Here is a 16,761-nt window from a genome sequence, read left to right as displayed (position 1 = left end):
CTATCATCATATACTGTACATTTTCCACTTATAGCTGCGTGACATGTCTCTTTTCTCCAACAGTTTATAATAACATCATATGTATAATGGATTTAACTACATGGTGTGTTATGGAGGAAACACATACACTATGTCACGGTCTGTGTGCAAGCATGTATTTCCTCATTTATTTGAGTATTTGCTTTGTTCTTCAGCTCTGTGCCGTTGGACTGGTGAAAAAAAGTGTGGTGGCTTTTCTTTATGTGTCTAGCCTGCGTGTCATATCTCATCGATGTCACCACCTGCACTGAGGTGGAGGATATCTCTGTATGTGTGTGTGTAAAGGGGGGTATGTAAGTGTATTTCACATGTGCGGGGAGAGATGAAATATTCATTACAGTCAGATTGAACTCACGTTGGGCCGAGTGAGCCCCGATAACACGCAGCACAGATGAAAACCACTAAATGGTTGTGATGTAGGTGGAGCATGTTATACTGTAAAACTTCAGTTTGTAGCCCAGGGTATTATTTGCTTAAACTGAAATCAACAAGCTTATATTTGGGACAGGCCTTTAATTGCTTTCACACAAACCTGTTTCTTGGTAAAGATCAGGAAATGCTGTCAAATTGTTTATTTAAACCAGTATGAATTTCACTTCCTTCCAGGCCTCTAATTGAGACAGGCCTTTATTTATTGAAATGTGTAGCTACTATGCTAATGCTAATGCTAGTACATCTCCACTAACTGTTATTAGAGTAGCTTAAAAAATGAAAAAACGTCATTTACAGTACTAAGTGTTTGCAGTTTGTATAACGTGTTCTTTAAATACTACAGGTATGGGATCTGCAGTTAGCAGCAGTTGATTTAGTAGCAGCTGCAGAAGTAGTGTTGGAAGAAGAATTCGGTGTTTTTACTGGTTTAAATCACTGGATGTGTCTGTATTTAAGAGGAAGAGACCTCTGCGGATAATTTAGCTCCCGGTAAAAACCTCCCAAACATCTGGATCTAAAGGTATCGTAGAAAAAAGGTGAGCACACATAAGCAGGTGCTGGGCTAATGGCTAGTCTCCGACATGCCAGATAGCATTGGAGAAAAGCTAATTTGTAACGTGAAATTATTTTATTCTGTGTGTTTTACCAGTTTAAATCACCTGGTCCATTTGTTTTGAAGAATAAGAGACCTATATAATAATTCGGCTCCTGGTAAAAACCCTCTGAACTATGAGCACCGAAGGAATTCTAACCAGGAGAAGTTTCAGCTGGTTGCAATCTGCAGTCCTCACCACTAGATGCCACTAAATCCCCGTGAATCTTACACGTGGCTCCTTTAAATCAGAAACTGTCTGATCAAACAATATGTAAAACTCTGCCCGGACATTAAGTGCTAACATTAGCTTTCACTCCTTCAGTTTTTGACGACTGATGCTACGACACATTTCGGTCTGTAACAAAAAAGTAAAATGTTGCAGTAGTAATACTCAAATTCAGATTTTTGTATTGTCATTGTACAAAAATACAATGAAATTCAGAGCACTCAAGGATCGGGCTCATATATAAAAATAAGTAATAAAATAGTAATAAAAATATACCTCCAATCCACTCACATTCTACGCAATTGTAGATACCATACACGCGACGCGTTAGCACCGGATGCAGTTACAATGGGATAAAAAGAGTGTTTATGCATTTTATTGCGCATAAAAGAAGGTATTTCACTAAAGAAAAAGAACTGTGATGTGCTTTAGTGAGTTCGCTTCAGTCCAGAGTTCAGTATAACAAAGGTGTCTTTGGTAGCAGTGGTGGTTCTAGTACTGCGAACCAGCAGCTGTAGTAGCCTTGTAGCAGTAATACTAATTGCAGTAGTACTACCTTTGTTTGTAGTCGTGGAAATGGTAGTAAAACAATAAAACAATTCTTCAGTCTGTAAAATTGGACCTGTAAACCTGAAGTTGTTGCTACATGTTCATTCTCTGACTCTGTTAGCTGGAACACTTTCCAGTCAGTGAACTGGCATGTTTTCAATGGGTGTGGTTCACAGTAAGCTGGAATGAAACTGGAACGGAGTTCCTCTGAGCCAATAAGAGCCAAACAGCTCTTGTTGTGACTGACAGCCGATTGTTGAAACAGGAAGAGAGTTCGATTTGGATAGTGGAGAGTTGAGGTCGTAAAAAAGAGATGAAGCTGGTGAAGACGTAAAAATAAAAGGAGAGCTGTTAAAAATAAACCATCTGTTTGTCTGTGTTAGGAAGAAATAAAGAGACAGGAAGAAGCAACGTGAGGACAGCAAAGACAGATGGACTGAGATGAACTGTTTCAAAGCTCCAGTTCTGTCAAAAGCTTCGGTGGCACTAATGACAGTTTACACTTCCTCCTTCCTGCGTCTGCTTAATTAAAGAGTCAGAGAGAGCTTTTGCTTGTTCTGGGCCTTGTGCAGGCGTCATCGTGCATCAAGATTCACACAAAACTGCACCCTCTGTTAGTCCTGTGCAGAAGAAATAACCCCACCCCACCCTACACACACACACAAAGCTACCATCCACCACTTTGATAACACACCTCGTTGGATTAAACATTGACTTTGATACGTTTCTGACTGACACTGTGTACAGCACATAGTAAAAGTAGCACGGATGTGCCTATTGTGACTAATCCCTTTGCTATGCACAGTGAGCATGTGTGTATATGGTCAACTGAAAAGAAGAAGGCAGGGCTTGTTTGCCTTTTAAATCCTGAATCTATGGAGGGTGTTCGAGCTGCTGCTTTTGTGTGTGTAGCACAGAGGTATAGAGCTATGTATGGACTTGCATCTCTGCATACCTTCCCATTTCAGCACCTCATTTTTAACTTTTGTCTTTCAGGGATTGAGCTGCTGGTGGGACAAGGAAGGACTGCACTCGTGTTGGCATCTGGACTAAAAAATAGCAACAACCTGCGACTGGTGCTCATTGGGACAAAATCTGCCATCACTGTGAAGAGGACATCCCTCTCCAGACAGAGCCTGTAAACCATTCTGAGCCCCTATACTTTTACTGGTTACTGCATTTGGAGCATCCCACAGCAGAACCACAAGTACCGCCTGGTCAATATTTAACGACTGCTTAATGGTCGCTGATGTTTCATTCTGATTCGTGATTGAGCCTTGAAGCCATTACCACCTTATATCAGATATACATCAGCACTGCCGCAGCTCTTTGCATCAGAACTGTAGCTACAACAGGTCACAGCTGTCCCATTAATTATTGACACATCCTATTGTAGTGCCACACATACAAACATCCAACAGAGACTGACAGCTGACCCTACAGTTTACTCCACAAGCTGAGGATGGAGGCGCCCATTTATGCCTCAGGCATGGCCTATAAGCTGAGGAGCCAGTGGGATCGTGATGATGGTCTGGGACAGAATCATAAGGCTGTGAAGTTTCTGGGTCAGGACTATGAGAGTCTGAAAGCCCAGTCCCTCCAGAGCAGGAGGTTGTTTGAGGATAGTTACTTCCCCTGTTCCGCATCGTCTCTAGGATTCAACGAGCTCGGCCCGAGATCTTCCAAGACTGCTGGAGTCCGCTGGATGAGGCCCACGGTAAGAAAAGGAGGGGAGGGTTCGAATATTTATTATATTATTTACTATTATACTTATTTACTTTATTTTAAAAGCAACAAAACAATCAGGTTTGTTCAGAGCAATTAATTATGAAATTATTAACCGCTCACTCTTGTGTCAGCAAAAGCTTCTTCAAAGTTCGTAGGACCTTCAGGTTTCATCTCAGCCTTCTCCCAAACTATTTGAACTCTGTCCCAGCTGGCCACCAATGTTGTTAGATATTTGGATAAAATATATGTTGTAACGTCAGTTGCAACGACCAAAATTCGATGACAATGTCTAATGCCAATGTCAATTTGATGTAGAATACTAACGACACTTAGTTAGACATGATGATATTTGGTTGGTTTATAAAGTTAAAGTTAGTGTCCACACAACATGACGTTCTAACAGTGTTAGACATTTAAAATATTGTCAACCCGATTTCCATTCCAACCAATATTTAAAGTGTGTCCGTTGCAAGGGTCCAATTTGTGATGTCATATTGACGTCCGGTTCCAGCTTGGCTGCCACCGAGCATCCTGGTAGAGTTAAGATCCACAGCATCACTGAAATTGTATAGTGTAGTGATGGAAGTGGTGGTGACTTCACTCCTTGAAAAACGTGTTTGTGAACCATGATTGTTGTGGGTTGCTCTGGACCACATCAGCCCCGGCGCCTTAGGAGCCTCATAAAGGCCAAGGCTTCTGAAAGTGGTCCCCAGGCTCACCTCGTACACTAAACCATGATAAGTGGAATATAAAAGGGCACTCCTTAGACCCAACTGGAACCAAAAGAGTGCAGTGGTCTCATAACAGTTGGTCCTTTCTTGTCTTTGGATAAAAACAAATATCTGTAACAGAGGGTAGGTAGTCAATGTGATCTGCCATCTTGCTATTACCGTTTACTTCCCTTGTGCATTGTTTAGTGTCCTCCATTGATTAAACATCTTTAATTACAATGGTTCTGCCCAAAACTGGTGGAAACATGGGCTGGATCATTAAGGTTCCAAGAGTTCTGAATGTAACCGGTTCAAGAACCAGAGCTCATTTGGTGGAAAAGGGGTATCAGAAGGTCGAATGGTTCTGGATAGAACCCCCAGATACCCCTTTTCCACCTAATTAGCTCTGGTTCTTGAACTGGTGCCATTCAGGAGTCTTGGAACCTTGGTGCTATTGAGCGAACCAGTCCGTGTTTTCCCCAGTTTTGATCAGAACCATTGTAATCAAGGATGCAGAGGGTAGACAGAGGGCATTGCACAGTACACACCGGAAGTAAACAGCAGTAGCAAGATGGTGGATCATGCTGATTACAGATAGCCGTTTTGTTTATGTTTGGAACAACTATAAAAGAGACCACTACAAGCTCTTTTTTTCCCATGATTTCTCACCTAACATCTCTTTTGCTGCCTTCTTAATCCTCTCTTTCCAACCAGTAGAATATGACCCGCCCACTGATGTCATCATGGTTCAAACTTCAGGGTCAAGGAACACCTGCTATTTTGGTGTTTCAGCAGGGGATGAACTTTTCTGGTTCAGAACCAATTTAATTTGGTCGAAATACTCAGAATGGTTTAAAATGAGGTCCAGGAACTGAAACGGACCCCGTTCTTTATTGGTGGAAACGGGGTAAGAGAGGGTTCTGGGTCTACACCATGTTAAGGTTTTCTGTAGAACCTGTCACAGGGGGTTCTGGGTGAAACCATTCACAGATGGTATAACACCCTAAAAGGGGTCCATGTGGAACCTTCACTAAAGGTCCTACCAGGAACCTAAAAGGGTTCTCCTATAGGGACAAACTGATTGACCCTCTATGGTTCCAGTTAGGTACCTTTATTTCTAAGATTGCTTGATTGATTTTTATTACCTGCTATAATATCTATTTTTTTATCTCCCAAGCAGCCTTGAACTTCATCTGTTGCTTGGCAACTAAACTTTCGTAAGGAGTGATTGTGGAATATAATTTAAATGTTCCCACAGCACCAGTCAGGAGTTTGCAAGTGTCTCCAAGAGGTTTATCTCTCCTCTTCCTGCTTTTTATTTGTCCATGTATCTCTTAAACCTCCAATCCTTTATCACCTGTCTCTGTGGTTCTTCCTCTCCCACTCTCTCATCAGTGCTCCTACATTATGAATACCTCACGGTGTTCCCTGTAGCCAAATATGACACTGGAGAACAAAGTGGAAGTGTCTTTATTGGGTGTTATCACGGCAACCTTGAAGACAGCACACTCTCATTACTGTTGAATTCGCACATACCGTGACAGGTCACTGCTGTCAGTCCCGTAATAGAGCAGCAAGACGAGTCGTGATCTTAAAAGCTCTCAGGGTCGTGATCATAAGCGTGACTGCAGCCAGTTAGCTCCTCCTGCAGCTTCCATTTGAGTTTGTGAGAGTTGCAGTGGGCTTGTGTGCAGACCACACTGTGTCCTGTTGTGTGTCCTGTCGGCTCTAAGGCTTCCCGGGGTCTCGTTTCTCCAAAAAGTCTCATGTTTTATAATGCATGTGCCTTGCCTGCACCACAGGATCTGTAATATTTACGCCGCATAAGAGGGTTCATTGTGTTCGCATTTCCCCAAAAATCTGTGCTCTGTGAAAAAGAGAATTTACGCCTGTGTGTGTGTGTGTGTGTGTGTCACGGTAACTGTTTCTGTGAATTCAACCATGTGCCTGATGGTGGGTGTCTGTGCAGCTGTGTGTTTGTGGGGCAGGAGGATAAATGGAATATTTCTTTTTATAGCTTCATGCGGGGTTTCTCNGTGTGTGTGTGTGTCACGGTAACTGTTTCTGTGAATTCAACCATGTGCCTGATGGTGTGTGTCTGTGCAGCTGTGTGTTTGTGGGGCAGGAGGATAAATGGAATATTTCTTTTTATAGCTTCATGCGGGGTTTCTCACGCTCAACATGCTGAGTCGAAGATGGTTTATGGAGCAGGGAAATACTCGGGAACAAGACGTGGACAAGAAACATTAGAATGCAACATTGTTTTCCTGAAATGTTAATTTCGTGATGTCTGCTGGTCCTCAAATAGTCTGGTGTTAATTTTAGCCGGCGCATTTTTAAAGGAGCAGCTTCACGTTTGGAGAAATATACTTGATATTCAATTTACATCACTTTAAAAACATAGTGAATAAGAGAATTATTTTGAGCATTTTAAATTAAATTTACTTAAAGCTTGCGTATGCAACATAGAGCATTAATAAAGCAGCAAACCTATTTGCTCTGTAAAGATATAGCAGTGTAATTGTGTCTTGAGGAGAGAATGATGTCACGCTACGTGTGCGCGTGTTGTAATCTGAACTTCTTTATGGTTTGTGGTAGCCGGTTCCTGCTAGCTCATTGTCACCGCTTTGCATTGCGCTCATACGGTCATGCGGTAAATGATGATATTGGAATGGCGTTGTCGCAGTAGCTTAGTGCCCACCCTCTACTTCTCGGGTAAAACTGTTTGCTCTGTCAGCACTGTTGCCGTTGTTTAGTGCTGTTTATGGAGTTAGCACGGTTAGCAGCTAGCTATGGGTTATCCGCCTCCATGTTGAGAACTGTTTCCAGACAACTAATGTGCTCTGAATTTTGCATAGAAACACTTTAAATATTAGATTATCAAAAATGTCGCCATTTAATTATGTTAGTCGACTGATAGATTTACTTTTTACTTGTTTGCTAAGATTGATATCAGTTTTTTTTTCAGAACACAGACACATTTGAGTCCTTTGAGCTTAGCGCAAACACTAAAACAAGTTCAAGCAGCTAGCCTAGCTAACTCAAAAGTTAAAAAATACCCCTTTAAACAACGTTAAAGCTTGTATAGTCAGCAGCGTTTTGTGTGTTTTATCTTGGGTGTTACTAAAGCAAAAGCAATTGTGGTTTTTAGGAGCTATTTCTTGACTAAAAATTGTAGCATCTGAGACGTTGGGTGGCCAGATTTGTGTGCTAGCTTCAACCAGAAGCAAAACCAAATTGACCAGCTTTTGGGGATATGAATATCATCCCTATGTTTCCCGCTTACCACTCAAAAAGGTTCTGTGTTTCCCGCTTGGTTGAGCGGTACAGTATTGACTGCTAAATTCAAAATGTTTTGTTTTCACATTTTTAACCACATATTTTGAATTAAATGAAACAGCTTTTGCACGTGGGCTTGGCTAGCTGTGTTGCCTTTGCTGTCCAAAACACATAGGGCTGCAACTAAGGCCGTGATCACACAGAAATGAGACGCTACAGACGCGGACGCTTCAAAGACGCTTGAAACGCTGGAAGCGCTTATTCAATGCGCGCTAGCTACTGGCGTCTGATGCTCAAAAAGTTGAAAATATTTTAACAAAGCGCGTCTAAAAAGATGCTTGAACGCCGGTCAGACGCGCCGTATCATAGGAAAACAATGGTTTTACTGGCGTCGCGTTTCTGGCATTTCATCTTGGTGTGATCGCTCCCTAACAAATATTTTCATTGTCAGTTAATCAGTTGATTATTTTCTCATATAATCAATTAGTAATTTGGTAAATAAATGTCAGAAAATGATGAAAAATGTTTCAAAGCCCAAGATTACGTCCTCAAGTGCCTTGCTTTGTCCATAACTACAAGATATTAAGTTTACTACTAAAAAGAGGAGCAAAGAAACCAGAAAAAAAATCACGTTTACAGAGCTTAAATTTTTTTTAGCATTCTGAATTGTTGAAATCTGTCCACACCATGTATGGTGTGCTTTCTCTGGATAAGACCCTTTGCACTACTCAGTACTGTCAGCATGAGAGAGACAGCAAATGTAACATGCTGATATAATAGGTATCCAAAAGCAAGCATTGCAATAATTTGTTTGTTTGTGTGTGTTTACACTCGACAGGAGTTCTGCAAGCGTCCCGAGTTCATCGTAGATGGAGCAACTCGCACTGACATCTGTCAGGGGGCTCTGGGTAAGTCCATCCGGCAGAGATCCCATCTGTTTCACTCTTACTACTGCATGATTCAGCAATTAGAGGAGAGAAAAAGCTTAGATTTAATCTGGTAGAAGGTCAAAGTGAGAAATGCCGGCAGATGCCAAAATAAACAGGTGATTGACTGGAGGTTTGCCAGGTTGAAATCCCAAGTGTAACTGTGTAGACATTTAACATTGTCAGGGACATTTTGATATGTCAGACTAGACAAAGCTCTGGTGTAAATAATGATATTAAAGAGGGTTGAATTTGTGGTCCTGTTTGTAGACACTGGATACACTAAATTGAATCCACTGTTAATGTTTTAAGTGACACCTGCGCAGGTAAACTACAAACTGATTTAACTGTATATCTTAAAGGAATAGTTTAAAATTTTGGAAAACACGCTTTGCTTTTTTTGTTGAGCTAGATGAGTAGATTAATACCACTCATGTCAAGAAGCCAAGAGAAGATTAGTTAAAAGCAAGGGGAAACAGATATCCAGTTCACCAGCACCTCTGATTTACATGTTATATCTCATTTGTTTCATTTATACAAAAACCAAACTGTACAAACAAATTTTTTTTTGGCTCTGAGCTTATATGGCTTGACATACTCACAGTGATGATAAGGATCCAGAAGGTCACTTTGCCCGACCAGGAAATAGTCTCTCACCAAATCTGCTGCTATAAAATAAGCGTCTTGATCAAAATATTAAACCAAACTTTTCCTTTAGTTAAAAAACATGTTATCAGAATGCCACAGAAATATATGAACAGGTTAGGGTGAGTTTAGGAGAAAAAAATATGAAGTGATACTTTGATGTGAAGGTGAGACAAATTTGGTAGCAAATAAGCACTTGTTGAGCACAGTAAGAGCCCCTACAACCTTTAAGGCAGTTGCCTATAAACAGAATGAGAAATTAAAGCCATTTAACATTACACTACAGTAAAGGTTGAGGACTTGGAAGAGACAGGTTTTAAAAAGAATCCTCAAAATTGAAGCAGTGGAGGTCGAAAACATTAAATTGCTGTACTCAATTGCTACACTTTCCATAATGCAACTTGATAGCATTTCTAAGCCCTGTTGCCGGAAGAAAATTTTAGCATTGTATGTTTGTGCAAATCACGGGCTACATTTCATATGTATCCTATAAACATACAGCAGGGGTTATTTTTTAGCGAGTCACTGCTGCTTTTCCAGCGGCGATTGTATCCCTGAATGTTGGCGTTTTTTTTAGTGAGTCAAACGCTGTGTTTCAAGCAGATACAGAAACTGGGTGTTTTTTAGTGGGCCGTCGCTGCATTTCCAGCGGAGATTATGCCACTGAACTGCGGGGTTCTTCAGGGAGCCGTTGTTTCATTTCCAGCTGTGTTTGTGCCACCAAATGTGGGTGTTTTTTGGTGAATCTTAGCTGCATTTCCAGCGGCGATTATGCCACTGAACTTGGGTGTTTTTCAGGGAGCTGTTGTTTCATTTCCAGCAATGATTGTGCCAACAAAGGTGGGTGTTTTGTAATGAATCATTGCTCTATTTCCAGCGGGTATTGTGCCACTGAATGTTGGCGCTTGTTAGCAAGCTGTCGCTGCATTTCCAGCGGCAACTGTGCCACCAAATGTAGGTGTTTTTAGCAAGCTATGGCTGTTTCCATCACTATTTTTTTTGCCAACTGTCACACCATTTCCAGCAGCTATTGTGCCACTGAACTTTGGTGTTTTTTAGCAAGCTGTTGCTGCATTTCCAGTGACAATTTTGCTACTGAAAATTGGTGTTTTTTGCAACTCATCGCTGCGTTTCCAGTGTCAGTTGCTCCATCGAACTTGGGTGCTTTTTGGGAGCCGTCATTCCATTTCCAGCTGTGACTGTGCCAAAGGTGGGTGTTTTTTAGTGAATTGTGGCTGCATTTCCAGCGGTGATTGTGCCCCTGAACGTTGGTGTTTTTTAGTGAGGTATTGCTGTGTTTCCATTGCCGCTTGCGCCAGTGAAAGTGAGTGTTTTTTAGCCAGCCATCACACCATTTCCAGCAGTGTTTGTGCCACTGAACTTGGGTGTTTTTTAGCATGCTGTTGCTGCATTTCCAGTGATAATTGTGCAACAGAAAATGGGTGTTTATAGCAGTTCATTGCTGCGTTTACAGTGTCGATTAATCCACCAAATTAGAGGGTTGTTTGAGCTGTTGCTGCATTTCCAGCAGCGATTTTGCCACCAAATATGGGTGTTTTTTTTAGCAAGCTATTGACTCATTTATAGCTGTTATTATGCCAGCAAACATGGGTGTTTTTAAATGGTCCTAACTGACCTCAGTGTGTAAAAATGGTTGAATTTCCTTTAAATATTGAATATCATGATAATTTTAGCTAAGATGGCTGAATTTAAATGTTTCTACAGAAACAATATTTCTACCATTTGCCAGTTCCCATTACATACATGTCCTAAATCCTCCCTACGTGTGTAGATAAGATTGAGCGCTTTAGTCAACACGTCTGGTAACAAAATCAGCGGCCAAAGTCAACAGCAAACTGAACGAGGATAAGAGTGCCAGATGGAGATTGACATCCTGAAGGAGCAAGAGACGGAGGGCAGTTAACAGTCAGGTCGGAATAACCAGTGACATTTTATTGCCTGAGACGTTTCCCGCTCGACACAGAGCTGCATCTATTATTCAGGCTTTGTTTCTCTGCCTCACATCTGTAAACAAGGCCACCCTCCCTCTGTTAGCGTAGCTCTGGCAGCGGTGGAAGCGACTTCCCCCATCGCTGAATGCAATTCTTTACCCACCCTCCCCCCTCACAGCTCCCAGAGGAGCTGAGCTGAGTTGCAAAACAATAACCCCCCAAAAATGATGAGCCAGGAAACATGATGCTTCGCTTTGTTTTACAGGCAAAATGCAACATGACTGAGTCTTTATCTGTACGCTATCTGTGTCGGCAGCTATCTGGGGCTGTTTATGGATTATATGATGGATAAAGTAAAAGTGAATCAGTAAAACTGTAATCATTAACTAGCATGAATAGATGAAACATTAGCAACAGTGAAAGAGAAAGCATCAAGAAAAGTCGTGACCTTTAGTATTAACATAAAGGTATCAGATTAGACCAATCAAAATGCTCAGCTACTCCCAGATAACACAACAAACATCACTGTTTTCGTTTGTGATCAGATTACCACAGATCACATACCACAGCCTGCGTGCATAAAAAGCAAGATGGTAAAAACTACGTCAGTCAGGGTGTTCCTGTCCTCCAACCGAGACCCTTTTGCAACACAATATATCATAACAGAAACACAGTGTGATTCCTAAAAACAACATCGGTGACTTATTGTGGAGCCGTGGTAGTTTCAGCCCGTTTCTGTAAGTCCAATGGAACAAGTGCCTCTCCCATTTCCCAGAGGGCAAAGCTTGTTCAAACATAGTCCCATGCTCTTGTCTTTGCTGAGCTGTAAATGGGAAAATTCCAGTTTCATGAGTGTCTTCCCACTAAGCCTCCGAGTCTTTACCTCAGCGAATGAGTGAATTATGGAAAATAGTTAGGAGTCTTTTTAGATCTCAGCTAATATGGGAATGGATGAAGTCTGTGTTCAACACCTGCTTCACATAAACAACCTGCTGTCATTCTTGTTAACAGTATGGCAGGTTTTGGCACTCAGGGCTGATCCCAGGTAATAAAACTGTGTGCATGTGTCCTCAGGGGACTGCTGGCTGCTGGCAGCCATCGCCTCGCTGACCTTAAACGACAACCTCCTGCACAGGGTGGTTCCTCACGGACAGAGCTTCGGGCAGGGATATGCCGGCATCTTTCACTTTCAGGTAATGAAATCTTTACTTCCTGCATTACCAGACACCCCAGCTGACACCTCCACCACAACTGTGTGCCCCACTTTCCAAATGTAGTTCACTGGGACTTCCACTGTTGTTGCTTCTAAGATTCACAGTTAAAGGGTAACGGACCACTTCCTTACTGTTTTCAAACAGCTGGCCATCTTATAATGTTCCTAATGAAGGACTTGAGAACTCATAAGCCCTTTTTAGATAGGAATTGTGCAAATTTGCAGGAAAGCCCAATCCGTCTTTTTTCAGCATTGGCAGTATAAAAACAAAATCGGGGAGGTTGGAAAATTGCAGCCCACCTAATTTTGTTTATACAGAATGTGCCTTTTTCGGGGCAATGGGGGGTGTGAGCAAGTAACAAAACGTGTGGCTCAGTGTGTGACGTAAACAGTGATGTGGGAGGGAAGCCGTGGCTAGTCAGACGGCGATTCTCTCGTAAGTCGGCCCGTTCTTCACCGTCCCCATCATCTGACGGTTAATGGCCTCTTCATTTGCAAGGACAAGGAAGGCACGCAATTCTTTGTCTCCCCAGTTGCTCATCTTTACAGTGTCTGTCAGGTTTGCGTTTCCCTCTTGCTACTAGCTGCTCGCTAATTCCTGCTATCAGCTGTTTCCTGTTTATCCACCGCCAGTGTCTCGCACGTGAGGCGTCATCAACAGCCCCTCCTGTTGCAGAAGGCCGCCTCGGTCTGTTTAAACTAAAAGGGTTCCGCCAATATGACTACCCTACGAGGCGGAAAATTGGGCACCTCGGATCAACTCGCCTTTCCGCCTCTTTTTGTATCAATGCTCGCAGCTTGCCGGCAAAACGGCCCAACATTCACAGAAAATCTGGCAGTGTAAAAGGGGCTATAGGCTAAATCCTATCCTTATGTTCACCACTGAGACTTTCACCTTGTGCTTAGATGGGACTTCTGACCTAAATTGTTTCTATGGATTTGAGTTTAAATTCCTGAACATGTACTTGATCTTAATTCTTTTTGCCCAAACAGTTCCTAATATACCTGACATTTATGCAACGTACAGTATGTGCAGAGTCTGCTGCTTTAAGTATAGCAGAGTACATGAGCTGCTCATACTATATTCTGTATCAACCCCCAACTGAGGACCTTCACATGATAGGTGGATAAAAACAAAATTTTCGCTTGCAGTTGTGGCAATGTCCTGACATTTGTATTCAAGGGACGGCAGTTTTATGTGAGCTCATTTCATTTGCTGTGTTTCTACCCTAACTCCTTCCTGTTGTGTAATTTCCTGTCAGGTGCACCACTGGTTGTGCAAACTGTAAAAGTGAAATCAAGAAGAAGAGTTTGTTTCTTTGGTTCAAACTGAAATGGAAACGTTTTTTATGTTGTATTTTTCGATGTAGTTGTGTTTGACTGATCAGGCACACTCATTTCAGAATGTGCTTTTCTTTGACACACTAACAGCTCCTTTGTTTATCTCTCGCTGTGGTTAGATGCATGTGGTTAGATGCATGTGGTTAGATGCAAGGTCTGATTTGTGTTTTAAAACTGAGTCACAGGAAGATCCCTGATGCTGTCGGTCGTCAGTGTCTTTCACATTTGTTTTTGGCAGCAGCAGAGAACACAGAGAAGCTTATTGATTAATAGAAATACAGTTGCAGGTATTCATGCTACAGGCCACCAAACAGCTCTCACTGTGTGTCAAACAGTGCTGAAAGGATAAGTTGATTAATCATTTATATGGCAGACAGACAGTTCGGTGGCAATAATTTTACTACTCAGTTCATAATTTTAAGTATTTACTTTCGTCTGTGAAGGCTTCCAGCTTCTCTTCATGTCAATTAAATTTAAACGGAATCGTTTTGGGTTTTTAAATGTATTGACGAAATAAGCATTTGCAGGATGACACCTAGACCAGTGGTTCAAAACAGGTGGGTGACTCGGGAATGTGTCGAGTTTGTCAAAAACACACTTTATTTTGAAGTACAGTGAATTTCTGGAACAGAGCTTTTATTTTGAAGTGCGCTGAATATATTAAACTGTGTGGACCTTAAAGTAATAACTAAGGAGAAATCTGGACCCCATGGCTGGACCAGTTGGGAACCACTGACCTAGATCTAAATCTTAAAGGTCCAGTGTGTAAGGTTTAGGGGGATTTAGTGGCACCTAGTGGTGAGGATTGCAGATTGCAACCAGCTAAAACGTTAATCATTACGCACAGAAACCATGCACACTGTTTCTGATGTGTTTTATTGTTCTGTTCGTTGTGAAAATTCGCAATACGAGACAAAATAAAAAGACCATTTCCCTCCTTTGCCTCTCCTCCCGCAGCTGCATGAAAGGCGGAGCTGTCCTCAGTCCGTGTCTCTGTAGTCCACATCCTCCTCCTATGCATCATCATCCTCCTAGATATTACTATATGACCTGTTGAAAGTGAACTGAGTTATGAAATGATTCTGTGCACTGCGGTTGTGTCTCGCAACCACATTGGCTTCACTGATTCTTGGTCAAACGTCTCTAAAGGCTTCTGATGCAGAAAATCGAACCTGTTCCGAAAACTTTAACGAAGGACGAAAGTTCTGGAGTGTGATTGACACAACGTGAAGTTATATTTATTTGTAGATGTGCGACACTTAGGACGAAAAAACGGGCTCAGCGGGCAAAGGCCTTAAATCTTACGCACTGGACCTTTAACATGTTGAACCAGTGAGTCAGTGAAGAGTTTAACTCGTGTGTCTCTTCCCAGAATTTCCCAGAAAGGAAGAGGAATTTAAACCACAATATTTCTGTCATAATCTGCGTATTTACTTGTCAAACCTCACTGAGTCATCCGAGATAACTGACCTCTCAGATCCACACCCAGTCGGCCAGACGATAAACTTAACCTGGGATGATTTGAGTCACTATCAAACTGATTTAAGCGACCAACACCCATTTCTTTGTCACACATACAGTGTTTAGAATCTGTCAGTCACGTCTACCCGTTGACAGTCAAACACTGATGTGTCTAATGTTTCACTTCACCCGCCTGAAGGACCAGTCCTGCTGCTTTGTGACATAAATAAATTTGTTCTTTTTGTTCTGTCTCTATGGAGCGAGCCGACGGCAGACACCCGCGGCTTATCAGCTGAACTTTGTACACAAAACCAAATACTCTAAACACACACACATGAACACACACACCCAAAAGCAGGAGGCAAATTTGAGACCACACAGTAGCTGCTGCACACTGAACAGCGCATGCATTCAGTCCATTATGAGATAGGGAAATCTTTGCAGCAGTGGTTTATTATTATGCGGAGCTCAATTTGAATGTAATATATTTGTACAACCAAAATGAGTGCAATAGAAAAGTATCTACACACTGGAATCAGTACTGTCATAAACTTTTACAGGCAATATTTCTACCCCATGCAGGTCTGCATGAGGGTGTAATCCCACTGAGGTTTTGTGGACGTGCACGCAGCAACACTCGCCATAAATCATAGCCTATCCTTGTAGTATTTAAAACTTCCTACCTCACAGGCTACCCTTCCTCTTTTCTTATTTCTTTCAACTTCCTGCATATTAGACTGCAGTTAAGGATATTTTTACTTACTGTTTCTATTCCAGGCAGTGTTATTGTTTTTATGTCGCCCAATATCACGAGCTATTCTGGTTTATTCGTTAGTGACATCAGGAAGTGCCGTGAAAGAGTGTGTCTGTCTGTGTGTCTGTGATCTCATATGCCTCGTTATCTGTGCCTGAGTGTGAGTCCTCTGATCTTAGACAGCCATGTCTCTGGTGCTTTCATTAGCTTGTGTTCATAGCTGGAGGGGGGCTGTGAACCTCTTTGCCAAAATGTGTTGCCAAGCAGCCTCGCATGTTCCTCTCATGTTCTCAGAGTCTGCAAAAAAAAAAACAGCTGCAGAAATTGGCGAGAGAGGATTTTAAACTGAGCATGCAGGAAATCTGGATTTGAATATTTAATGATTGATATTTTATTCTTAAGTGCAACCTTAAATTTTTCCACCATTTCAACCTGCTTTGTCACGGAGCACTTTGAGCCGAGTCGGCTGCCCGCTTTGATACAGTGAAGGGTTTTTTGCCAACCAGACTGTCAGCCTGCCAAGTGTTGGGAGAAAGAGAGAGAACAAGGAGGTGAGACAGGCAACAGAGGGAAAGCTCTCACAGATCAAAGACACATCATATATGCACAGGAACTGACCTACTATGTACAACAGGCATGGATGGATTACTGAACGGGCTTACTAGGCACCGGCCCAGGGGTCCAAAATGTCTGGGGGATCCCTGAACCTTCACTGCAAATGTCAGATGTCAAATTAACACGTACAGACCAGGGGCCTGTTTCACAAAACCAGGATAAGGGATTAAGCCGGGATATCTTGGTTATCCTGGATCAACTTATCCTTGATCCAGTTTCACAAAAGCAGGATAGGGGGAAGTGGGATATGTTTTGACATAAGTTACCATGGAGATTTATTCTGTGGAGCTAGCCTG

General features: G+C 42.1%; 1 protein-coding gene across 2 annotated transcripts in view; it reads left to right on the top strand.

The window, feature by feature from the left end:
* The window catches only part of capn1 (calpain 1), a 47,787-nt gene that overhangs the window by 1,050 nt on the left and 29,976 nt on the right, over nucleotides 1–16,761 (top strand). For both annotated transcript variants that reach the window (XM_050067228.1, XM_050067230.1), the window contains exons 2-4: nucleotides 2,838–3,558; nucleotides 8,397–8,466; nucleotides 12,156–12,274. In XM_050067228.1, the coding sequence (XP_049923185.1) occupies nucleotides 3,304–3,558; nucleotides 8,397–8,466; nucleotides 12,156–12,274 (444 nt within the window). In that variant the 5' untranslated portion in view covers nucleotides 2,838–3,303. The remainder of the gene's footprint in view (nucleotides 1–2,837; nucleotides 3,559–8,396; nucleotides 8,467–12,155; nucleotides 12,275–16,761) is intronic.

Source organism: Epinephelus moara, chromosome 17 (genome assembly GCF_006386435.1).
Source record: "Epinephelus moara isolate mb chromosome 17, YSFRI_EMoa_1.0, whole genome shotgun sequence".
Classification (NCBI taxonomy): Eukaryota; Metazoa; Chordata; class Actinopteri; order Perciformes; family Serranidae; genus Epinephelus; species Epinephelus moara.
Note: the sequence above shows the minus strand (reverse complement) of the source record. Positions and strands in the feature narration are given on the sequence as shown.